Source organism: Stegostoma tigrinum, chromosome 39 (genome assembly GCF_030684315.1).
Source record: "Stegostoma tigrinum isolate sSteTig4 chromosome 39, sSteTig4.hap1, whole genome shotgun sequence".
Classification (NCBI taxonomy): domain Eukaryota; kingdom Metazoa; phylum Chordata; class Chondrichthyes; order Orectolobiformes; family Stegostomatidae; genus Stegostoma; species Stegostoma tigrinum.
Genome location: NC_081392.1, coordinates 3,754,794 through 3,781,845, shown reverse-complemented (window position 1 = coordinate 3,781,845; position 27,052 = coordinate 3,754,794). Strand labels below are relative to the sequence as shown.

Here is a 27,052-nt window from a genome sequence, read left to right as displayed (position 1 = left end):
ACACTTCAGTTCTGAAACTGATTCTTGTTTTTGTGTTCATTCTCTGCAGTGGAGCTCGAGGCTGACAACTAGTTACAAAAGGGAGAATCCACCCCGTTCAGAATACCCAGCTAAAGTGAGAGCAAAGAATTATCAACAGTTCTATTACAAAAAACCACCTTAAATCTCAGCTGATTACAGCCTGCTCCCTCTTCACCTCTCTTCCAAGGCCTGTCATTGTGAAACCGCAGCACAAACAATCTCTTTTCAACATTCCACAACTTGGCTTTAAAAATTAGGCAAAGGACAATGTTTCAGCCACCTTCCCCTCCCCAGCACTGAGATGAACTGAATATTTTGCTTTGAAAACAATCTTTTAAAAAAATAAAAGTCACAAAAGGCAGGTTTCCAACTGTCCGTAGCAACACAACTCTCAATTGAGATAAATAAGACTGCTGTAAATTGGCCTTAACTGCTACTGCATGAGAAAGGCCAGTAATCTTAACAGCAATATCTATGTTTGTGGCCCTAAGCATGACTCTCAGCTGTTACCGCTGAATAAGCCATTTTTAAAGACATTGCACAGAAGGACAAGATACCCAAGAGCTGCTTATATCCAAGGAGCTGTACCCTAGCAAAAGTCATTGCTTACAAGGATAGTATATAGTGATGTTAAGGCAATATCAAGTGCATATATGATGGAGAGTATTTTGTGCATGTCGGCACGCAGACAACATGGGCCATGGGGATTGGTCTAATATTGCCCTTCAGTACGATGAGCCAAATGCCCTACATTTGCAACAAATGGTTCCACAGTACAACTCCAATACCTCAGCAACTTGAAGATTAGCTAACTCAATTGAAGGCAAGATCAATCCCAAGACCAGTGGGGCTTAAAACAAAAGGCAACAAATCAGACACAGAGAAGAGACAAGTTCATGGTACAGACAGAGGTGCCAAGTATTACAGATTACAGAATAACAGACAGATACACAGCAACAGGAAGGGAGTAGTTGAGAATATATGATGGGCAATACTGTTGGTGCACTATTTGTTAAGTGGCCTAAATTCTGGTGATGACTTAGGAGACTTGCACCAGACTCCTGGACTCTTTTTCGTTTTATCAGGCCTTTTGGCTTCCCATCTCAAATTCAATGAAACTGCTTCTACTATTCACTTGTCTTGTTCATGCTATCTTTATTAACTGATGCAATAGTTGAAAGAGACAATCTCACGTTCTCCCCAAATCAGATCACAGCCCATTCTTTCCCCATTTGCCTTGCATATGTCTCCCCCACATTTCTTCCCCACCACTATCCATTCTTCCTGCCTATAATATCTTGCTGATCGAATAAAGAATTATGTCTGGAAAGTTTCCTTTTCTCCAGAAATACTACACACAACCTGTTCCAGATGTGCAGCATCTTCAGCTCTGTGACAGGCCAGTATCACTGCAGGCAGCTGCATATATCTTTTCAAAGTCAAACCTGGCTCTGTACTATGAGGATTGTTTCTCATCTTAAGTATATAAAATTGGGGGAATTACCTAAACATAAGGTGATTCTGTATGAGCAGAGGTCCCCCAAAAGATGTAATGGGACCTCCAATACTAGACAGAGAGGTTCCAAAACTCAGTGCATCTACACTGACTGGGCAGAAATGAGGACCAATAGGTACAATCATCAGAAACAACTGTATTTTCATTTACAAAGAAACAGAGACTTGATACAAAAAAAGTGCAATTCGACAATCTCACACAAGGCAAAGGCTGTTTAACATTCTGGCAGACAATAAGAGTTCTGCAGTGAAAAAAGCGTAATGTTTTAGTCATGCCATTAACATAAAGAAACACACACACACACAAACAGATTTCAGTACTCAACAACTGGGTTGTGGTCTCTTAAAGGCATCGGAAACTTGAAATACAAAGACTAAAATTAGGTGAAGAAAGAAAAAGATTGAGCAGGGAAAAGCGGGTTATCCAAGAGAGCACGTCAGAAATATAAAACAGATACTAAGAGTTTCTATAGATTCTCAAAAAAGTTAAAGTAAATGTTAATCCTATCGAATCTGTGGAATCAAGAGAAAACTGCTGGATGGCAGATGAATGGATCAAATACTTTACACTAGCTTTCTCAATACAGGATACACATATCAGACAAAAGGTCGGAAATAGAAGGAAGAAGGGAATTCAAGAAAATTATGATCATAAAAGGTAAATGGCACTGAATAAGTCATTACTGAGCTGTGGGCTGACAAGTCCTCGGTCCCGACGAACTTCATCCTAGAATTTTTAAAAGTGCCTATCAAGATAATTTTTATGTTGGCTTTAGTTTTCTAGAATTTCCCAGGTTTGAGGAAATCTTTTTAGATTGAATGGAGACTGAAAACTGGAAACTACAGGCCCAACATCTGTCATAGTGAGGATGTAGAATTTGAAGCTATTATTAAAGATATAATGGTACAGAACTTAGAAAAGTTCAAGTTGATAAGGCAGAGACAACACAGTTTTGTTGAAGGGAAATTATGTCTCACTAGTTTATTGGAGTCCTTTGACAAGGTAGCACTCGCTGTGGATAAAGAGGAACTGGTGGCTGTGCTGTACTCAGACTTCCAGAAGACATTTGATTAGGTGCCATGTCCAAGGTCTGAGGAAATTATGGTGTAGGAAGGAATTTATTGACATGTATATAATATTGGCTAGCTAACAGGAAACAGAAAGCAAAACGTGGTCATTTTCTGTTAGCAAAATGTAATGAATGGTATGCCACTGCTAAGTACTAGGTCCTCAACATTTTACAATGTATATAAAATGACATGCATGAAGGGAGTGAGGTACGGTTGCTAAGTTGGCAGGAATCATGAAGATGGGCAGGAAAGTAAGCTCTGAAGAAAACATAAGGTGGGTTCAAAGGCATATATTTAGGTTAAGGATTGAAGTAAAAATTTGGCAAAAGGTGTACAATCTGCAAAAATGTGAAAAATCCATTATAACAAGGCAGTATGGCGTGAGACGAGAGAGCTCCGACAAGATGCAGAGGGATCTGGGTGGCCATGAGTAATTACCAAAGAAAATATATTATTCCTTAAATTGAATATTGGCTCAGAAGCACTGATGATTTATTGGTAGAGGATAAAAGGATGAAAGTAACACAAATAATTTGATACTGGGTGAAAAATGTTCAGTGGAGTACAACAGCATCTTAAAATATAAAAGATTATTATTGCTTATTGTGAGGTGAGCCAAACAAAATCTTGAGGGTCATAAGCATTTGGAATTTTTCATCAAAAGGCAGAAGCAGCGTACTTGAACATTTTTAAGGTAAAGGTAAATTAACTCTTGATAAGGAAGGGGGTGCAAGGTTACAATGTAATTGGTGGGAATATGGAGTTATCAGATCAGCTGAATGACATTGCAAGTTTGAGAAATCAAGCAGCCTACTTCTGCTGCAAATTTAGACGTTTATAATGGAGAATGTAGTCAGGAACTGCCATTAGCGCATTAAAAAATACTGGCTTTTATAGACAGCAAAACTAGTCTTGGGATGAAGGTTCAAATGTTTTAGTTCACAGGTAGGGAAGAAAAAAAACAAATGTCAGCTGCTGTTGCTGGACAATTCATGCAAGAGTACATGAGACAGGGGCACGAGTGGACTGAGCTGTAATATCAGTCAAACTTCCTGCTGTAGTTCACATGATGAGCAGCTATTTTGGTAAAGCTGTAGAGGTTAGGCAATTCAGATGGTTGTACCATAAAGGAAGAAAATCTTTTCCCTCTGTCCCTCAGGGAGGAGGTAATCTTGCTTTCATTTTGGAGTTGTGGGTCCTGAGATGTCTAAACCAACCAACGCTGGATCAGCACAGCCTGCCACAGTGGAGCATTTGGCATTTCCTGAAGGGGGTAGTGGAATAACTTTTTTTTTAAAAAACAAAGTCCGTGTGTGGAGTGAACTGCCAGACAAAGTGGTGGATGCAGGTTCAGTTACAACATTTAAGAGGCATTTGGATAAGTTCATGAAGAAGAAAGGTTTGGAGAGATTATGGGCCAAATGCATGCAGGTGTGATCAGTTTAGTTTGGTAAAATGATCAGTGTGGACTGATTGGGCCGAAGGGTCTGTTTCCATACTGTATGACTCAATGATACAATCAGGTTTTCACACGTTCCCTGTGCTGGTGGTACTTGGCCTGCACCCAGGACCATCAAAGATGTATGGAACAGGTGTCACCTTCGCCAGTTTTGATTGCCTTGGGCCATGATTCCTCTAACCTTTCCTGTCACCACACTGACCTCCAAGGTTCAGGTTCTGCAAGTCAATGCATCCGCACATTGGTCAGCGTGCAGACCCACTGAGTGGCTGCACAACAGTACAGCTGAGAGGAAACATTTTTTCCTTTTTCACACTTTCAAATCCACCTGTTCGGGGATGTTATTACATACTTCTGGACCAGATGGGATTTTGAATCCAGATTGCCTAACTCAGAGGTAGGGACACTCCATCTGCACCACAGAGCCTTTGAACATTGATCTTGGGTTCAAGAATCCCACAAATCTGTGTAGATATTGTAATTGGTTAAGGGAGGCTCTGAGGTTGTCGTTTGAGGCCCAAGAACAGGGCGATACAGGGCATGATCTTGGGAAGGGAATGTCAGGTATATTAAATTAGATTATCGTGGAATGAAGGGCTGCTAGTCCCAGACCAGCAGTGTGGGATAAAACCCTGAAGAGGTTACTTAAACTGAGTGCAGTAAAGCTCAGGTACATGGTACCATTCCAAGAAGATGCTATTGCAGCTCCAATCTAAAAGTTGAAATCACAAGCGACTTGAACCTATTAAAGTGTTAGGTACAGGGGCTCTGGTGAGATTATTATAAAAATGATATTTTGATCACTATTAACAGGTCTTTTGTAGTAAACTTTCACTTTGTTATTAAAGCAAAATCTGCAGCATTGTGGACTAATGTTTCAGCGACAGACCACTTCATTAAAGTGAAAATAAATAATATTTTATCTATCCAGCCAGGTTTCTGACTAAAACTTGACTTGTCTGATAATAACATCAGCTGGGATCAACAGAGATTTCATTCTGTGCATGTATAACTACAATTTGAAAGGTAATTCACTGACTGGGAAGTATTATGGGATATCCTGAAGGATGAAAAAGGTGTGATACAAATGTTGATCTTTACCTATGTGAACTTTAAGATCTGCTTCCAGCTGAACATCACCAATTTATACAGCATCTTCAGTGTAGAAAGACCTGTCCCTGCTGACTGTGCCGTTATGGGATAGACTGAGTGGCAGTGCATCTTAGTACAAGTGACATCCACTACAGTGCCCATGAATGGTCAATTCCATAACTACCACTCACAAATTACTTAAGAATATTATCTAGGATTAAATAACAGTGCACAGTTTTTCAAAGCATGATAAAGTATGCACTCTTCTAATATCACCAAATCTCTAATCAACTTGGAAGAACAGCCACAGCATGACTTTTAAGCCTACTACATTGCTAAGCAATATAAATTAAAAACCACCTCCAACAAACAAGAGAAATTACGATCCATTCTCAAGTAGGCTCACCACACAACTGAATATGACTAGAGAATTTAGCTTCAATTACATGACAAACAATTTGATCGGGAAATATATGCAAATAGCGATCAAACCCCATACCTTCTCCAGAGATCATTCCATTTACCCATCAGATCCCTCAAACCCTTCCTATTCCATTATAAAAGACTGCCTCTGATGAAATCCACAAAACCAAGTGAACAAATTATTCTCATTTCCCTTAATACTCCTCAATTCTTTGCTTTTTAAATTCCTCCTCTCTCCACCTATGCAAGAGCCCTAAAGCCAAGGGAATGGTTTAACTGGATCAGACTTAATGGTTCCAAAAGTCTGAAACTTGAATTGTATTGAATTTGTCTTCTCCAAAAGATGACAAGGTATTTCATGATGTAGAATCACAATATGATTGCTGCAGACTTTCAAGGAGTGTGTCACTACTTCAGAACATAAGCTTTCTCAATATACTGTCACAGCTCATCATAGCAACACAATAACAAATATACTACAAGTTGTCACAAGACTCTGACTGAAGCCAAAGTTATACAGCAAGCAGAATTCTTCAAGGGCCTGTTCCCATTCTCAAAGTCAGCAGTACATGCAGAAGACTAGCCTCTCTCACTACAAATCCTAACCAATTGCCACAAACATCTTGCCTTAATACTGGCCAATCTCCTGTTGTCAAAACATGTCTACCTCCTGCTTAGATCCTATCAACATTTCTAGGACCTATCAAACCTAACTTGAAAGCAAACTCAGCTTCCATACATTCCTTCTTATGAAAGTACTTTCTTCTATCCTGCACCAATATTTCGATTAATTTCATCCACTAATTACTACTTTTCCTCTCTTTAAAGGAAAACTTCCTGCATATGAGCAGCAACATAAAAAGGCAACTTTTGTATTATTTCAGATCAGAAAAGGAGAGCTCAGCATGTAGAAGAATTTAAAACAGTTTCTGCAAACAGCTATGCTAAAAATACAAAGATCTACAGGAACAGAACTGGAAACTGACAAGAGCCATTGAATCAAATTTAGTCATTGCTGTACTTCACATACAACCAACAATTTGAGATCGGAAAGCAGAAGAACCAAACCATCCTGAAGTGATGAATACATTCAACAAAATCCACATACAATACCATCACTTTGGCACTAGCTCCAGCAAGTACCCTATGCAGTTCTGTTGTTCTGCAATCTATCACTATAGCTATCACTATTAGTTCAGTGCATTCTTCCAAATCCTAGTTGAGATTGCTGTGTTCTACAGGTAGTCACACTGCAATTTAGTGCAGACTGTTGGCAGCTTCTTGGAATAGAACATAGAACATAGAACAGTACAGCACAGAACAGGCCCTTCAGCCCACAATGTTGTGCCGACCATTGATCCTCATGGATGCACCCTCAAATTTCTGCGACCATATGCATGTCCAGCAGTCTCTTAAATGACCCCAATGACCTTGCTTCCACAACTGCTGCTGGCAACGCATTCCATGCTCTCACAACTCTCTGCGTAAAGAACCTGCCTCTGACATCCCCTCTATACTTTCCACCAACCAGCTTAAAACTATGACCCCTCGTGCTAGCCATTTCTGCCCTGGGAAATAGTCTCTGGCTATCGACTCTATCTATGCCTCTCATTATCTTGTATACCTCAATTAGGTCCCCTCTCCTCCTCCTTTTCTCCAATGAAAAGAGACCGAGCTCAGTCAACCTCTCTTCATAAGATAAGCCCTCCAGTCCAGGCAGCATCCTGGTAAACCTCCTCTGAACCCTCTCCAAAGCATCCACATCTTTCCTATAATAGGGCGCCCAGAACTGGACGCAGTATTCCAAGTGCGGTCTAACCAAAGTTTTATAGAGCTGCAACAAGATCTCACGACTCTTAAACTCAATCCCCCTGTTAATGAAAGCCAAAACACCATATGCTTTCTTAACAACCCTGTCCACTTGGGTGGCCATTTTAAGGGATCTATGTATCTGCACACCAAGATCCCTCTGTTCCTCCACGCTGCCAAGAATCCTATCCTTAATCCTGTACTCAGCTTTCAAATTCGACCTTCCAAAATGCATCACCTCGCATTTATCCAGGTTGAACTCCATCTGCCACCTCTCAGCCCATCTCTGCATCCTGTCAATGTCCCGCTGCAGCCTACAACAGCCCTCTACACTGTCAACGACACCTCCGACCTTTGTGTCGTCTGCAAACTTGCTGACCCATCCTTCAATTCCCTCGTCCAAGTCATTAATAAAAATTACAAACAGTAGAGGCCCAAGGGCAGAGCCCTGTGGAACCCCACTCACCACTGACTTCCAGGCAGAATATTTTCCTTCTACTACCACTCGCTGTCTTCTGTTGGCCAGCCAATTCTGTATCCAAGCAGCTAAGTTCCCCTGTATCCCATTCCTCCTGACCTTCTGAATGAGCCTTCCATGGGGAACCTTATCAAATGCCTTACTGAAGTCCATATACACCACATCCACAGCTTGACCCTCATCAACCTTACTAGTCACATCCTCAAAAAACTCGATAAGGTTTGTAAGGCATGACCTACCCCTCACAAAGCCGTGTTGACTGTATTTGATCAAGCCATGCTCTTCCAGATGGTCATAAATCTTATCCCTCAGAATCCTTTCTAACACCTTGCAGACGACAGACGTGAGACTTACCGGTCTATAATTGCCGGGGATTTCCCTATTTCCTTTCTTGAAGAGAGGAATTACATTTGCCTCTCTCCAGTCCTCAGGTACGACTCCAGTGGAGAGCGAGGATGCAAAGATCTTCGCAAGTGGCGAAGCAATTGCATTTCTCGCTTCCCAAAGCAGCCGAGGACAAATCTGATCCGGGCCTGGCGACTTGTCAATCTTAATGTTTGACAAAATTTTCAGTACATCAGCTTCCTCTATCTCTATCCGTTCCAGCATGCACACCTGCTCTTCAAAGGTTTCATTCACTACACAGGTCGTTTCTTTCGTAAAGACAGAAGCAAAAAAACTCATTTAGGGCTTCCCCTACCTCCTCAGGCTCCACACACAAGTTCCCTATGCTATCCCTGATCGGCCCTACTCTTTCTTTGACCATTCTCTTATTCCTCACGTAAGTGTAAAATGCCTTTGTGTTTTCCCGGATTCCTTCTGCCAAGCCTTTCTCGTGCCCCCCGAATGTTGGATGAACTTTCCCAACATCACCAAATCCTTGCTTAGCCTCCAAAAACAAGCAAACATCAGTCTCTTTTCAAACTCACTACGTTGCTAAGCTAAACAGCAACGAACGAGAAATTACAATTCAGTCTTTTGAGCCGATCTTCAGAGTACGTTCAAGTCAGTGACACACTTTTTACAAAAAAGTGCTCTTCTAATCAACTGCAATTTGGCTCAATGTTCTTCTTTATGATCATTCAGCCAATCACAGGCCAGTGCCTTATTGTCAAAGCCCTAACCTACGGCCCCCAGCTCAGCAGCCCAGAGATAACTTGCAGCCTATTTATAAGGGCTTCAAAGTCAGTCAACCAACCTCTGCAGCCCCTTTGCTCATGAAAGCAATTCCAAAATGCATCTTGGATTAAAACTGGGTTGAACTTACAGCTCCACCAGTGACTAAGACCAACTGTGGCTGAGCAAATACTGTATGGTTGATTTCTACTTGTGATTACCATGACAGTTTGGGCATATTCAAGATACTTTATCTAGTGTGTGTGCTCTTAAATTAGCTTGATCTCTCTAACTGAAAAATCTCTCAATTCCTCCCTTTTCTGCCAGTTACAATTTCAAGCAGGATTGCCATGCAATTAAAAATTTTCACGAGAATTCAGTCCTAATTACAAATGATTTGACTGTGAAATAAAGACAGGTGCCAAATCAAATCATTAACTGAACTGCATTTTGTACTAATTTTCAATGTAAAGTATTGATATAAACCAAACCTGAAGCTACTAAATGAGGTATTCACATTCTAAGTGTTCTAACGTTTCCAGTTAAACCTCTACAACTTTATAAATGGCTTGAGTTTTGTTTTATTCCTGTGCGCACGTCTACCCCACTGAAGTTGACAATGACTGCAGACATTTACCAGTACACAAAAAAAAAATGAGGTTATCCCTTACCCTTAAAAGCACAAGGCTAAGTTCCGGAAATGGTTGCTGCATTTAAGGAGGCTATTCAGCTACACAAGTCTTACTAGTTGATGCCGCTCGCCTTGTAGTTCTACAGTTTATTCTTATTTCCAGACGCTTAACAAAGTTGTTTGGAAAGCCTGATTGTATCTGTCAACAGCACCTTATCTGGCATTCTGAATCACAAACACTCAATGTAAAAAAAAATCCTGCACCAATGGTTCCTGTACCATTCACCTTAAACCACATTTTCTTTTGGCCCTTCTGCCAAAGGAATGAGTTTCTTCATCCATACAATGTCTCGGTCCTTCATGATCTGGAAGAAATTTATCAAATTCCCTCTCCGTCTTTGAGAAAACACAGCCCCATCTCCTCCATTCATCCACTTAACTGAAGTCCCTCACCCAAAGAATTCTTTTTGTCAATTTTCACTGCACCCTCTTTGGCTTCATATCAGTCCTGGAATACGGTGCCCAGAATTGGACACAATTCTTCAGCTGTTGCTGAAGCAGGGTTTTCTAGATGACCCTAATATTGGAGCTTCTGTAGTTTGTATCTTGTTGATTAGTAAACTCCATGATCCAATAAGCCATGTTGACCATTTTCTCAAGCTGTCCTACAACCTCGAACAAAATCTCTCTCCAGATAGAGTTATACAGCACAGAAACCCTTCAGTCCCACTCGTCCATACTGACCAGATATCCTAAATTAATCTAGTCCACTTTGATAGCATTTGGCCCATATCTCCCTATTCTTATACCCCTGCAGATACCTTTTAAGTCTTGTAATCGTACCAACCTCCATCATTTCCTCTGGCAGCTCACTCCACACACAGACCATCGTCTGTGTGAAAAAGTTGTCCCTTAGGTCTGTTTTGATTCTTTCCCCTCACACTTGAAACCTATGCCCTCTAGTTTTGGGCTCCCCTAACCTGCAAAGACAAAAATTACCTTGGCTATTCACCCTATCCTGCTCCTCATGAATTTATAAGCTTCTATCAGGTCACCCCTCAGTCTCTAATGCTCCAGGAAAAATAGCTCCAGCCTATTCAGTGTCTCCCTACAGCTTAAATCCTCCAACCACAGCAACATCTTTATCTCACCATTTCTGTAGCTGCTCTTAGTCTTCTTGTTTTTCCCCACTAAAACACATCACTCTAAAGCTCCCCTATGTCAAAGTCTACCTGCCCTGTCGGTGTCCACCCTTTCATCCAAATTGTGCCCTTTCAAGTTTATCACATCCTATCCTCAATGCTTTCAAGTTTTAAGTCAGCAATGAGAACTGTGCCTCGTACACCAATTTTCAAGTCTATTATAATAAGTGCCACAAGGATCGGTGCTTTCTTCATTTCTATAAATTATATGGATGTAAATATAGATTTGAATAGTAAATTTGCAGATGATACCAGAACAGGTAGTGTAGTGGAGAGTGAAGAAGATTATCTCAGAGTACCTTGGGACTTTGATCACAGCGGCCAACAGACTGAGGAATGGCAGATGGAGTTTAATTTAGATAAATGTGAGGTGCTGCACTTTGGAAAGGTAAGCTAGTACAAGATTTATACAGTAAATGGTAGGCCCTGGGGAGCATTGCCAAACAAAAAGAGCCGGGGGTGCAGGTGCATAGTTCCTTGATGATGGAGCTACAGGTGGACAGGGTAGTGAAGATGGCGTTTGACACTCTTACTTACATTGATCAGAACACTGAGTATAGGATATGGGAGGTCATGTTGCGGTTGTACATTGGGAAGGCCACTCTTAGAAAGTTGAGTACAATTCTGGTCTCACTTCAATAGGAAGGACGTTGTTAAACTTGAGAGCTTGCAAAAAATATTTACAAAGATTTTGCTGGGAGGATTTGAGTTCCAGGGAGAGGATGAATAGGTTGGGGCTTTCTCCCCCTGCAGCAGAGACTGAGGGGTGACCTTATCAAGGTTTATAAAATCATGAAGGACATGGATTGAATGATCGGCCACAAGGCCTTTTACCGAGTGTGACGCAGTCTAAAACTAGAGGGCACGGGCTTTAGGTAAGAAGGGAAAGATTTTAAAAATGGACCAGAGGGGTAACTCTTCTTGCAAAGGGTGGTGCCAGCATAGAACGTGCTGCCAAAGCAAGTGGTGGAGGCAGAAAAATTATAACATTTAAAAAGCATCTGGATGGGTACATAAATAGGAAGGGTTTAAGGATTTGGGTCAAATGTTAGCAAATGGGACTAGGTCAGATTGGGATGTCTGATCGGCCCGGACAGGTTAGATTGAAGTGCCTGTTTCCAAGCTGTCTGACTCGATAGAAGCAGTGATGCTAGCCCTGAGCCTTAGGGGAAGACCGCCATACACCGTCCTCCAGGCTGAAAAAAGTCCCACTTACCACTATTTGCTGTCACTGAGTGAACCTCTATCCACACTGCTACAGTCGCTTTAACCAGGTTGACAAGCGTGATGTGGTACATTAAACATACATGCATACTGCACAAACTGCATTACCCTCAGCAGCTCTAATAGCTTCAAAAAAATAAACTAAATCAATTTAGTTAAACATGATTTGACTTTGACAAATTGTAACTTTGCTTAAACTTCACTTTTTAAGCGACCATTAACTTGCCACAAATCAATTGCCAGAGTTCATCCAACATGTTATTGTGAAAGTTGTCAGTCTTTGATAGTCTGCTTCCACAATCATTTGATAAAGAGAGTCCTTAAACATTCTGAAGGCCGAGATAGTTGATTTTTGACAAGCGAAGTGTGAAAGATTAATGGGGTAGGCATGAACATGGAGTAATCAGATTTGCCACGATCTTACTGAATGGTACAGTAGGCAAGGGGCCAAGTTGCTTCCCCTTGCTTCAAATCTGTTTCGATGGAGGATTAAGAAAGCTGATGAAGTGGCGTGTGTATCGTCAATGCACACGTAGAATTTAAGGTTGTTTACCCACGAGGTCACCAAACAGCACCAGTAGATAGGGAATTGAAGGGGATCAAGGATCAGTCCTCAAAAAGCTTCACAAGATAACTGCTTGGCAGCAGAAATAGAACTCATTTTTGCAAAAGATCCTATGGGGACAATCAGATAAACAGAATGAAGCCAGGTGATGGTCGTCCCAACCAGCCTGCCAAGGGGCAAGATGCGATTTGATCAATTGTCTGAAGAGGCTGCTGACAGGGGGTCAAGAAAGGAGAAGTATGTGGGTGTACTTTACAATCATCTGTCACATATGGTATATACAGTTTTGATGAAGGACAGCAGCACTAATAAAATTAAAACTGAAGAGGTTTGAACACGGGGTCGCAATTGTAGAACAGGGTGGACTCCAGCAGTGTTGCTCACAAACATCATAATTCAGCCTCTGGAATCTACATGGGGTTCAATACTGAGACTAGCTTTTAATTCCACTATTATTTCACTTAAAATTCCAGTGGACCCATGGCCCTAGACCATTAGGCTAGGCCTCTGAAGTCCGGTGACATTACTACTATCCCATTAATCCCATCTGCTCCACCCCCAAATAATAGAATAGTTAAAATGTCAAAGGACTGAACATCAGATTAATTTTCCTGGACAACAGGGCCTCACTCATTCCTACTTTAATGCTATTTTACAGGGTCAAGCAGCATGCTAACACCATGCAACTCTGGTGTGAGACAGCCCAACCATTAGCTTCCTCCAGCACTGATGCATCATGGTTGGTCTGTCTGTAAGATAATGGCTGGCAACAGATACAAACGAACAACTGCTATCAGCGCAGAAGCAAGGACAACAGACGCATGGGAACATTCAAGTCACCAACTCTTCTGACTGAGATCAATATGACCAATCATTCAGTGGGTCAAAATCTTAGCATGTCCTCTGTGACAGCACAGTGTATGCCCCTACATCACAAAGGCCTGCAGTAGTTCAAGGTCAATTACTATCTTTTTTTGAGTTGGCCTTGAGAAGAATAACAAATTTCCAACACCTTTTCATCCAGATAGCTTGTAGAAAAAATATGAACACAATATACTTGAAGTCAATCTCCAGCACCTTCAGTCCAAATGGAGGGAAGGTGTAAAGCACCAAAGGGCTCTGCATTATACCCACCAGGGAGTGAGTGGGAGAAGAAACAGAGCATGGTATTCTGCTCAACATGAAACAGGTTTACTGTTCAGACCTACTCCCATTGAAATGGGAAACGGTTTGACAGCCATTTGAAATTGTTCACAATTTCCAGTGTCAAAGCGTCACCCTTTGTTCCATACTACCCACCCCAGGTCAAGGCTAACCCAACTTACTAAAAGCAAAGTACTGTGGATGCTGAAAATCACCAAGAGTATTGAAGAAATTCAGCAGGTCTGGCAGCATTTGGAGAGTCAGCCTCAAAATGTAAACTTTGTTCTTCTCTCCACAGATGCAACCAGACCTGCCGAGTTTTTCAAGCACTTTTGTATTTCCAACAAAAACACTTTGCCCTACCATCCCCAAAATAAGAACCAAAATTCTTTCAATTACATCTAGACTTCAAACCCATACTTATGTATCTGCTCTTGTTAACATTAAAAATTGTGCAACAGCCAGCTGCTCTGTACGTTTAATATCAAGTTGAAGTCCAGCTGGGAGGTCTCTGGAATTGACATTGCTGTAAACCTTCAGTATAATGTAGATTTCTGCTAATTCTCCACAAATATTCCTTCTCAAGTGATACTTTAGTGACTCAGGCTGAACGCTATCCAGAGGATGCAATGTTGTTGTTGCACTGCCACAGTCTTACCACACCATTGGGGCTGCTCTCCATCTCTCATTAGAGAGAAATGACTGGTGGTGTTTTAACTTGAGGGCTATCATACCTCAGGCGATGGGAGGTGGTGGAGAAGGAGAGTCCTTCACAGTAATCTCAGCCAGTGATGGGAATAGAACCCACACTGCCAGCACCACAATGTTTTGCGAAGCATCTGTCCAGCCAAATGAGCTAAACTGATCCAGGATGCAACAAGGGTGGCACAGACAGAAGAAGCTGTCAACCCAATGGTTTTGAGTTTACTAGCTTCAAAATCTCCCCATCCCCAGCCTCATCCCAAGACCAACCCTCCCTCTCATCCCTGCCTCTTTGACCTGTCTGTCTTCTCTCCCAACTATCCACTCCTCCCACCTCACTGACTAATCCCCACCACTACTACTTGCTATCACCATCCCACCTAGCTTTCCGAGCCCAAACCTCACCACTCTCTTTATTTCAGAACCCCCCCTCCCCTCCCCTCCCACATTTCTGAAGAAGGGTCCCGACCCGAAACGTCAGCTTTCCTGTTCCTCTAATGCTGCCTGGCCTGCTCTGTTCCTCCAGCTCCTCACTGTGTTATCTCAGACTCCAGCATCGGCAGTTCTTACTATCTCTGAGAAGACCACACTGAATGGAGGGCTTCATTATCCATCACACAGAATAGTCTGAGCTGTTCCAACACTAACCAAGCTGGCAAATATCTGAAAAGTAAAGCTGCCAGACTGAACTTACAACAGGCAAAAATTGGCACAATGGGCTAATTTGTGCCTTCAGCATAGAGCCCTTGAACAACTGGAGCCAATGGAAACCAGGGGAAATCTCTCCATTTGGGTGGAATCATACTTAGCGTAAAAGATAGATGTAGCAGTCAGATTTGAATCATTTCAGCACCAGGTCATCACAGCAGAAATGTCTTCAGCTTAACTAACTTCAGGTCACTATTCTCTCCATTTTAAATGCCAGATGTGGGGGTGTTTGTGGACAACTGAAGTCCACTCCACTTCCTATTTCTCTTATGAAACACTCCATGCCCTTAAGCAGCAAGACCTGGCTACTTGCCAGCCAAGTATGAACAGACAGTACTCCATTATGTACATGGATGCAGCTGCAACATTTCATAGTTCAACATGATCCTGGACCATACTGCAGCTCAGAAAACATTCTTCTTCAGTAATGCTGTGACCTCCACTTCTTGAAATACATTTACATCACTGTTCCTTCCTTCAATGTCGTTTAGTCAATTTCCTGGAACCCTGTTCAACTTTGAGGACAGGGGGCTATCACTGCCTTCTTGTAGGGATGGCAAATTTAGTAGACTTTTTCTGAGGATGGAAAAAGCAGGGTGAATAAAAGAGAGCCAGTAGATGTAGCGTGTTTTGATTTTCAAAAGACATTTGATTAGATGCCATGTAAAAGGTTACTGCACAAGAGCTCACAATGCTGAGGATAACAATGTTAGTGTGGATAAAATGGCTGGCTAGCCAATAGAAAATAGAGTTGGAACAAATGGATCATTTTCAGGTTGCCAAATTGTAACTAGTGGAGAATACCACAGGGACCAATGGTGAGGTTTCAACTCTTTATGATCCATATTACTGACTTGGATAAAAAGATGAACTGTATCATAGTCAAATCCGCTTATCATACATAGATATGTAGGAAAGCAAGTTGGGAGGAAGATACAAGAGTCCACAAAGGGGTGTAGATAGGTTAAGTGATGAAGCAAAAAACACAGATGTGCAATGTGGGACAATGAGAACTTTTAGAAAAGCAACATATTTAAAAAAGAACAGGGAGGATGCTGAGAGAATGTTTTCTCTCGGGGGAAACTAGAACTAAAGACAGACTAAGAGATTCAAGGAAAACTGAAAGAACTACGGAAGCTGGGAATCAAAAACAAAAACAGAAATTGCTGGAAACATTCCGGTCTGGGAAAAGAAATCAGAGTTAATGTTTCAGGTCCAGCGAGGAAGGGTCACTCAGAGTTGCTGAGCTTTTCCAGCAATTTTAGTTTTTGTTGAAAGATTAATGGATCTTTTATTTGATACAGTCGAGGAGGAATTTCTTCAGCCAGAGAGTCATCTACCTTTGGAATTATTTTCCGTAGTGGAGAAGCTGGATTGGACAGATATTTGATGGACAAGGGATGGTTGAGAGGCACAAGCAGGAAAGCGGATTTCAGGCCATGATCCAGTTCAGCCACGATCTTATCAAATGGCACAGGAGACTCAATGAGAAGAATGGCCTGCTTCAGTTCCAATTTTATTTCAAGAGCTTACTGCAACAAAATGCTGACTTTACCAGCAACAACCAGATCCAGAAGGTTACCAGCACACACAAACTGAACTGGACATGCCACATAAATGCCATGGCTCAAAGGAGTCGGAGGCTAGGAATCCTGCAGTGAGTAACTCACTCTGTGGCTCCTCAAAAACCTATCCACAAGGCACAAGTCAGGAATGTGATGGAGCACTCCCCACTTGCCTGGATGAGAGCAGCTCCAACAACATAAGCAGCACACTTGCTTGACACATCACAAACAAGCACTCCTCCACCACCAATCAGCAGCCAACAATGTATATCACAAACAAGATCCACTGCAGGAACTCACCATGGTTCCTTATACAGTACCTTCCAAACCCACAACCACTACCTTTGAGAGCAACAAGTGCAGTAAATTATTGGGAACATCACGTGCAAGTTGCCCTCCAGGTCATTCATCTTCCTGACTTGAAAACTTAATGCTATTTCTTCAGTATCACTGGATCATAGGCCTGGAATTCCCTCTCTCATGGAATTGTGGGTCTACAATTGGACTGCGCAGCTCAAGAAGACAGCTCATCATAAACTTCTCAAGGGGCAACTAGGGATGGCAGTAAATGATAGCCTGAATATCAATACACATTTCCCACAAATAATTTTTTTAAAATAACTTTTCACAAAAATATAATTTCACATCTGAGCAAAACTCCAGCTTTCAACCACATAAGCTGTTTAAACCCTTTGTTAGAGAACACCACTGGAACAAAACAGTAGGACTACTTTTGGGAGAAGAAAGAGGCACAAGAAAGTTCAAGTACAGTATGAAAGGAGCTAACACTGACTGGGGCAGGTTAAAGATGACTTGAGGATAAGCCATTTCACATTTTATTGACCGGCAACGTTTGGCAAGATTTAACACATTGTTCCAAGCGACAATTATTATAGAGAAATTAAAACAGAAATATCCTGTATAGCTCAATAATTCAGTGTTGAAAACACTGAACTACAAAAGGCGGTCATTAGCCACAACACAGGTTCTCAAATTCCAGGTTAGCACCACCATCACCTTACTACATCCAATCTGTCCGCAAACCACCCAGGGCAGCCTGTTAACAACTGAACAAAAACAAACAAGTTTCTGGAAAAGCTGAGCAGGTCTGGCAGCATCTGTGAAGGAAAAAAACAGTTAACGTTTCGGGCCCAGTGACCCTACCTCAGAACTTCCACAGTTCTGAGGAAGGGTCGCCGGACCTGAAACTTTAACTCTGTTTTTTCCTTCACTGATGTTGCCAGGCCTGCTGAGCTTTTCCAGAAACTTTTGTTTTTGTTCCTGATTTACAGCATCCGCAGTTCTTTTGGTTTTTATTAAGTTGCAACTGAAGATCACTTTAATCCTTACTAGGATATGATACATCTTTAAACATTTACCATTCCCAGAAAATAGTTGCTCGGCAATACCAAGCTCCAGGAATGCTGAAAAATAACATTCTACATGGTGTTGAATCTTTATGACTTGTCCTCATCGGGACAGATACAAGAATGCCAAAGTTAAAAAGGAGTGGCAATACAGTTTTGAAATTTACCATTGTTGGTTATGTCCTGATGAGCACAAGACGAAAAATTTCAATATTGCCTCCGAGTAAACTCCCCCAACATCTGAACAGAATAGTTGTTGCCTCAATTTTTTAGTGTAAAAATTGACTGCATGTTAGGAATAGAGTCAGGAATGAGGAGAAAAAAATTGTACAATATTTTGGTCATTAACTGCTGTTCAGCATTCATGAAAACAGTACAATGTCAGTATATGATGGGCATGCAACTGTCTGAATTTAAACTGATTCCCATATGGGCAGAACGTTAAAACGGACTTTTGCTATCCCTCGTTAGTAATTGAGTACTAATGCTTTGTACCTGATTATGCCACTGCTTTGTACAAAGTACCACATCAAATCAGCATATATCTACAATGGGCTAGACCTCAAGAAACACACACAGGCCCAATAAAACCAAAGAATTGCAGATGCTGGAAATCAGAAACAAAAACAGAAATTGCTGCAAAACTCAGGTCTGGCAGCATCTGTGGAGAGAAAGCAGAGTTAATGTTTTGGGTCCGGTTCTGAAAAATGGGTCACTGACCTGAAACGTTAACTCTGCTTTCTCTCCACAGATGCTGCCAAACCTGCTGGGTTTTCTCCAACATCTTCTGTTTTTGTAACACACAAGTCCTCTTGACTACCTTCACGGACTATCGTGTTTTCCTATTCCTAAACAATGCATTAGTACAGCACAACTGATAGTAACTCAGCTCAGCTCAGCGCAACCCCTACATCCAGCACAATTCAAGCCCCCAGGTTAACTGTATCCACCAGATATACCTCCACAACTGTGGAGAAAACACTGCTAAAATTTCAAGTGAGGAAATGAACTTATACAGAGCACACAGTGAAACGGGGCAGAGGGAGATCTAGCAGAAGTTTAAGACAGAAAGAGAAGGAGATGAGTGATAACATTTCAACATGCTATCTGGCAGAATTCCAGAGTTAAAAGTAAGGGGGTGACCTATCACAGAGATTCACAGACAGAGAAGGAGAAAAGAGGAACAGGCACTGTCTTTGAGGCGGGTGGAAGCAGAATCCCTCAAAACATTTAAGAAGTATTTAGATGTACACTTGCAATGCCAAGGCTTAGAACTGCAAAGTGGAATTAGAATACTAAGATACGTTTTTTGATCGCTGCTGATTTAATGGGCTGAACAGTCTTTTTTCTGCATTGTAGACCTCTATGAGGCAGAAGGAAGTCAGGGGTAGGAGTGACAGATGAGACTGGACAATACAGAGACAGATGTGACATTAGGAGGACAGGGAGGTGCAGGGGTGCAAGTCAGTTGATAGGGCAACAGAGAGATGGCCAGACAAAAAGTGAGGGGTAGGAACACCAACAGGTGGGGGAGGGGGAATTAAGGGACAGGCAGGTTGATGGCAAGGTGTAGAGAGACAGACAGACAGTGGGGCAACAGTGGTAGAGAGAGAGAGAGAGACGGGCAGATGGAGGACAGGTAAGATGGGAGAAGATATAAAGACAGACAAGGGGAGGGGGTGATGACACACAGAGAAACAGACAAGGGGTGGGGGTGTGTGAGGCACAGAGCGGTGGGCAAGTTGGGGGGGGGGGGGTGAGACACAGAGGGCAGCCAAGGTGGAGTTGAGGGCAAGGGGAGTGAGGGGGTAGGCATCAGAGTGAATGAAGACAAGGCACGTGGGTATTTAAACAGACAAATAAAGCAGGAGGGGTTAGATAGAAAGGCAAACAAGAATTGAGACACAGACCAGAGAGGTTAACTCCAGGGAAGTGTGTTCAGCAAGACAAGAAGATTGGGGTGGTGGGCAGAGGAGGAGCAGACCTGGGGCAGGGGGGGGGGAAATAGAGACAGAATTGGGGTGGGGTGAAAGAGGGGAGCAGACTCAGGGGGTCGGGAATGGGGGCAGGAGATGGAAGGGGCAGGTTCGGAGGAGAGGAGATGGGGGGCAGGCACGGGGGGGGGGGAAGAGGGGGAAGGAAGAAGGGTTGGTGGGGAGCGGGAGGCACAGGCGCGGGGGGTGGATGGTGCGGGGGCGGGAGGCACAGGCGCGGGGGGGGGTTGGTGGGGGGCGGGAAGCATAGGCGCGGGAGGGGGGTGAAGGGTCAGAGACCGGCGCGAGGGGGGGGGGTGTTGGTGAGGGGTCAGAGACCGGCGCGAGGGGGGGGGGTGTTGGTGAGGGGTCAGAGACCGGCGCGAGGGGGGGGGGGTGTTGGTGAGGGGTCAGAGACCGGCGCGAGGGGGGGGGGTGTTGGTGAGGGGTCAGAGACCGGCGCGAGGGGGGGGGGTGTTGGCGAGGGGTCAGAGACGGGCGCGGGGGGGTTGGCGAGGGGTCAGAGACGGGCGCGGGGGGGTTGGCGAGGGGTCAGAGACGGGCGCGGGGGGGTTGGCGAGGGGTCAGAGACGGGCGCGGGGGGGGTTGGCGAGGGGTCAGAGACGGGCGCGGGGGGGGTTGGCGAGGGGTCAGAGACGGGCGCGGGGGGGGTTGGCGAGGGGTCAGAGACGGGCGCGGGGGGGGTTGGCGAGGGGTCAGAGACGGGCGCGGGGGGGTTGGCGAGGGGTCAGAGGCGGGCGCGGGGGGGTTGGCGAGGGGTCAGAGGCGGGCGCGGGGGGGTTGGCGAGGGGTCAGAGGCGGGCGCGGGGGGGTTGGCGAGGGGTCAGAGGCGGGCGCGGGGGGGTTGGCGAGGGGTCAGAGGCGGGCGCGGGGGGGTTGGCGAGGGGGGCAGAGACGGGCGCAGGGGGGTTAGCGGGGGGGCAGGGGGGTTAGCGGGGGGGCAGAGGCGGGCGCAGGGGGGTTAGCGGGGGGGCAGAGGCGGGCGCGTGGGGGTTGGTGAGGGGTCAGAGACGGGCGCAGGGGGGTTAGCGGGGGGGCAGAGGCGGGCGCAGGGGGGTTAGCGGGGGGGCAGAGGCGGGCGCGGGGGGGGTTGGTGAGGGGTCAGAGACGGGGGGGGGTTGGCGGGGGTAATTACCCAGTTGCCCCCTGTACCTCCCCCCGGAGCGGCCTCCTCTCCGGCCGGGCTCCCTGTTATGTCCCGCCCCGCTGGAAGCTGCGGGTTCGGCCGGGTCCGGGTGGAGAGGCCATGTCCCCGGCTCCGGGTTCACTCTCTCTCTCTCTCCCTCCCCCCCTCTTCCCCCCCGGCTCATCCACCCAGTCCCGGCCGGTCCGGTGCCCACCTCCGACCCGGTACATGTTGGCTGCCATCCCGCCGGAGGAGGTTCCTGCTCCCGCGGCCTGGGCCTGGTCGTGGTCGTGGTCTCCGGCTCCTCGGTGTCGCTGGCTGAGTGAGCGGCTCCCCGCTCGGCAATCTCCGGCCGCACTCGGCTCCGGGCTCGGGCTGTCAGGGAGACGGGGGGGGGGGCGGAGGACGGGGGGAATCCCTGTCAGAGACTCCGCCCTCTCCAACGAGCCCCCACCCGGGGCTTGGGCCTCGGCCTCGAGTAGCGGCGGCACCCGGCCTTCCTGGCACTCCTCCCCTTGCCGGAGCCGGCCTCTCACCGCGACCTCCCTCCCCAGGCTGCGGCCTAGCGCAGCCTCTCGCCACCTCGGCCTCTCTTCAGCGTCGTCTCTGCCGCCCAGCCGCCGCCGCCGGCCCTTCTCCCGCTTCCCGTCTCCATGGAGACCCCGCCTGGCGGCACACAGCCGCCGTTTGCGCCGCCGCCGCCATCGCCTTAAAGCCGCGATGCCCTTCACCAATTAATGGTTGTACAACTATAATTCGAGCCCCTTGCACCCCAACCCTCACTCGCGAAGGATGATCCACTCAAGTACCAGCACCTCCCTGAGGTCCGATAGCATGGTACATAGCGCAGACAGAGGCCATTCGGCCCAAATCGTTGCTAGCTCGTTGCAATTTGCCACTTCATTTTTTAACTTTTTCAGCGGACAGTTTTTCCTGCTTGGAAAGAAGACCTTCAGCCCATTATCAGTGCCAGTCATCAGTTACCCAACTAATCAAACCTAACCGTCCAACACTTCGCCTGTAGCTTCATTTGCTGTGGCATTTTGAGTATTGATCTAAACACTTCTTCAATGTTTGAGGGCCCCTGCCTCTACCATGAGATCCTAATATCCACTCCCAATATCTCTGGGTGAGAAAAAAAAGTCCTTGTAAACTTGCTTGCCTTAAAACCGCAGCCCCTGGTTTTTGACCTTTGACTAAGGGGAAAAGTTCTGGATGTAAGTTTGCTCACTGAGCTGGAAGGTTTGTTTTTCTGTCTATCTGTCTATCCCTCTCACAACTTTATACTCTTCATTCAGATCTTTTCTCCAGTCTTCTCTACTCTCAGAAAAACACCCCTAGTCTATCTAGTCTCTCTTCATAGTTGAATCACTCCAGCCCAGGCAATATTCTGATGAATCTCCATGGCATCCTTTGTCATGTAATGACCATTTTGCCTCTCCACTGCTTTCATTCTTACTCCTCAGAGCTCCTGTTATGTCTCCCGCATCCCACCCAGATCAAGTTTGAGCTGAAAATCTCTACTTTTCTGTTGGTGGCTTGCACACTTTTTACAAGGCAAAAACCTATAATTTCTGTGACAGCTCTCCATAAGAGCAACCTAGCTCAGTCCCACCATTACCTCACAACATTTCTTCCAGACATTTTACTTTTTTTCTCTTTAAGTGCCTCCTGTTCTTTTTTGAAATGCCAGTTGAATCTGCCACACTCTCAGGCAATGCATTCCATGTTGTGAATACTTGCTGTGTAAAATAAGGGTTCTCTCCTATGGCCTTCAGTGTTTTCTTATTCATCTTACATCAATGTCCTCTGTTCATGATCCTTCCACTATGGGAATAGTTTTGCCCCAACTGCTAGATCTAAATCCCGCATGATTTTAAACAAATCTCTACTTTATCTTCTTTTCTCCAAGAAGAACAGCACACAATCTTTCCAATTTGTCAAAAAAAGTCCTCCTTAGAACCATTCTCTTTTCTGCACTCCATCTAATGCCTTTGTAGGGCTGCATGATGGCTCAGTGGTTAGCACTGCTGCCTCACAGTGCCAGGGACCTGCGTTTAATTCTAGCCTTGTGTGACTGTCTGTGTGCATTTTACTGCATGGGTTTGTTCTGGTTTTGTCCCACAGTCCAAAGATGTGCAGATTAGATGGATTGGCCATGGGAAATGCAGGGTTACAGTTCTGGGAATGGGATGCACTTCAGGGGGTTAGTGTGGGCTCAGTATGCCAAATGGCCTGCTTCCACACTGTAGCGATTCTATGATCCTTCTACTTGTACTTAGAATTCAATGCAGTCGATGTCAAACCAATGTTTTACTGAGCTTTATCATACTTGTTTGTTTTTGTAATCTGTGACTTGTGAAAGAAAACCCAGGAATCTGTATGCCATTTTAACAACTTTCTCAACTTATCCTGCTTGCAGACGAATACCCAATTTCCTTTGTTCCAGAACACCTTTTAAAATTAATCAATATTTCTTCTTCTTATTCTTTCTCCTGGATTGAGTCACTTCATTTTTCTTTGAATTAAAATTCAAACTCAAATTTAAAATTCGGGCAGCATGGTGGCTCAGTGGTTAACCCTGCAGCCTCAGAGCACCAGGGACCTGGGTTCGATTCCAGCTTTGGGCGACTGTGTGGAGTTTGCACGTTCTCCCTGTGTCTGCGTGGGTTTCCTCCGGGTGCTCCGGTTTCCTCCCACAGTCCAAAGATGTGCAGGCTAGGTGGATCGGCCATGCTAAATTGCCTGTAGTGTTCAGGGGTGTGTGGGTTATAGGGGGATGGGTCTGCGTGGGATGCTCCAAGGGGCGCTGTGGACTTGTTGAGCCGAAGGGCCTGTTTCCACACTGTAGGGAATCTAATCTAATCTAATCTCAAAAAAATGCATCTGCCATCTGTCTGCCCATTTGATTCCATTCAATGTCCTCTTGAAGACCATACCATCCTTCCCAGAGTTAACTATACATCCATGTTTTGTGTCATTTGCAAATTAAATTGAATTAATTTGGTTGTGCTATTGACTCAGCAAGTCTCTCTACGTGTATACTGGGCTGCTGCATTTTCAATATTTTAATACTATTGTGCCCCTATACATTTATCTGTTGAATGTACAGTATCAAATTCTGAGCTGTCATTGACCAAAAACTGAACTGGACTTGCCATATAAATACTGTGGCTATGAAAACAGGTCAGAAGCTGGAGATTCTGTAGTGAGTAACTCATCCTGTGCCTGTCCATTGCCTGTTGACAAGGCGCCAGTCAGGAGCGTCATGCAATACTCTCCACTTGCCAGATGGATTCAGCTCCAACAACACTCAGGAGCCGAGTGTTCCTGCCTGGGACAAAGCAGCCCGCTTGATCAACAGCCTATCCATCACCTTCAATATTCACACCCTTCATCACTGATGTATTTCAACAACTATATTATACCGAAAGGAATAACTAAAGTAACTGGTCAAGTCTCTCCAATATCTAATTTTCTTCTGGTACATTTGGTATTACTTTTTAATTATACTAACTACCAAGTCCAAAATTATATACATTTCATTCTGTATTGTCAAATATGTTTAGTGTCTTTCATTTGTGTATGAATTTATGTCACCCCAGTTCATAAGACTGAATACATTATTTGGATGTCTAGGCAATAAAAGTAGCAAGTTCCAAGAAAACAGTACGAACCCAGGCCATTTTTAGCCCATTAAACCGAAGCATAAAGAAAACAGGAAAACAATCCTAAGCCTTTTTGGCAGAACCAATTGAAGAAGAAAAATGGCCTACACCTGTACATATACTCATATGTACAAATATCTTAATCCTCTAATTTTTCAATTAAAATTCATTCCTTTGGTATAGGTGTAGGAACAAGACTGGGCCATTCAGCCTATTGAGCCTGTCCTGTGATTCAGTACATCAAACACTCAATGCCTTTAACACACCCATACCCATTACCTTTGGGAATCAGAAATCTATCATCTCAACCTTAAACATATTAAAAACTGAGCCTCCACAACCCTCTATGGTAGAGTATTCCAAAGGTTCATAACTTTTTGAGTAAAAAAATCTGTTCAACTTAGCCCTAAATGACAAATACCTACCTTATTTTTAAATTGTGCCCATTGGTTTCTCGTCTTCCCAACTAGGAGAAATATCTTTTATTTATATAGTTGGGCGGTACGGTGCCTCAGTGGTTAGCACTGCAGCCTCACAGCGCCAGGGACCCGGGTTCGATTCCCGCATCAGGTGACTGTCTGTGTGGAGTTTGCACATTCTCCCCATGTCAGCATGCGTTTCCTCTGGGTGCTCTGGTTTCCTCCCACAGTCCAAAGATGTGCAGGTTAGGTGGATGGGCCATGCTAAATTGCCTATAGTGTTCAGGGGTGTGTGGGTTATAGGGGGATGGGTCTGGGTGAGATGCTTCAAGGGGCGGTGTGGACTTGTTGGCCCGAAGGGCCTGTTTCTACACTGTAGGGAATCTAAAAAAAAAATTAATCGATGTATGTATCCATCCTGTTTATCCCTTTAAGCATTATGTAGCTTTCTATGAGATCACCTCTCATTCTTTAGAACTCTCGAGAATACCGGCCCAGTTTTCCCAATCCGTCTTCATTGGCCAATCATTCCCATCCCCAGAACAAGTCTAGTGAACCTTTGTTGCTCTTCCATGATGGCGATAATGTATTTTCTGAGATAAGGAGACCAAAGCTGCACACAGTACTCCAGGTGCAGTCAAACCAGCTCCTAGACAATCAAAGCAAGATCCCACTAGACCTGATTACTCATTCATTCCCATCAACAACCCTTCCCTTAAGTATAAACTCCCAAGCCCTAAACTCTCCTACCTGTCGTTTTTCCCTCAACTCAATCTACAGTGCCCCACCCACTCTCCCATTCTACCCTTACCTACAATATCCCTACTCAAAGTACTGACACACACTGTAGCCCATTCACTCCAACCATAAGCACATTTAATGTCACACTCCCTTGTTTCACTCCCACAATTTGCATTTGTAAACATCATTTACATCAGAAGATCAATCGGTATGGATGGAGATTAGGAATATCAGTTTTATAATAGTGAGGAGACATGAGTGGGTGTAATTTACAGACTTCCCGAACATAGCTGCTCCACTGGACAGAACATTAAACAAGAAATGGAGGTAACAAGGTGTAGAGCTGGATGAACACAGCGGGCAAAGCAGCATCAGAGGAGCAGCAAGGCCGATGTTTCGGGCCTAGACCCTTCTTCAGAAACCATTAAACCATTTTAACGCTATTAAACAAGAAATGATTGGAGCTTGTAACAAATGGAATGGACTCGCTGTGGGTGACTTCTATCTTGATCTCAATTGAATAAATTAAATTCTTAAAGGTGTCATGGATGGTGAGTTTATTGAATGTTCTTGTGACATTCACCTCTAAAATTAAACTATGGAACCATCCAGGGATGAAACTATATAAAATTGAGTACTGTGCGCCAAGGTAGAGTTAACTTATGATGTCATAGTAAAAAGATCATCTGAGGGAGCAGCACAGTGGCTCAGTGGTTAACACTGCTGTCTCACAGCTCCAGGCACCTGCGTTCAATTTCCCCCCTCGGCCAACTATCTGTGTGGAATTTGCACATTCTTCCTGTGTCTGTGTGGGTTATCTCTGTGCACTCCAGTTTTCTCCCATAGTCCAAAGATGTGCAGGCTAGATGGTTTGGCCATGCTAAATTGTCCACAGTGTCCAGGGCTGTGTAGATTAGGCAGATTAACCATGGGAAATGCAGGGTCACAGAATAGGGCCTGGGTCTGGTTGGAATGCTGTTTGCGGGGGGGTCAGTATGGACTCACTGGACTAA

The 27,052-nt window shown here is 44.4% G+C and overlaps 1 protein-coding gene across 4 annotated transcripts in view; it reads right to left on the bottom strand.

Annotated features, from left to right (window-relative positions):
* LOC125447660 (metastasis-associated protein MTA1-like) overlaps positions 1 to 21,930 on the bottom strand; it is a 111,546-nt gene extending 89,616 nt beyond the window's left edge. For 2 of the 4 annotated variants that reach the window (XM_048522277.2, XM_048522280.2), the window contains exon 1: positions 21,426 to 21,613. In XM_048522277.2, coding sequence (XP_048378234.1) covers positions 21,426 to 21,453 — 28 coding nt within the window. In that variant the 5' untranslated portion in view covers positions 21,454 to 21,613. Of the gene's footprint in view, positions 1 to 21,425 lie in introns of all 4 variants that reach the window. The other 2 variants (XM_048522276.2, XM_048522279.2) reach the window with 2 other exon arrangements.
* Positions 21,931 to 27,052: the final 5,122 nt, after the last annotated feature.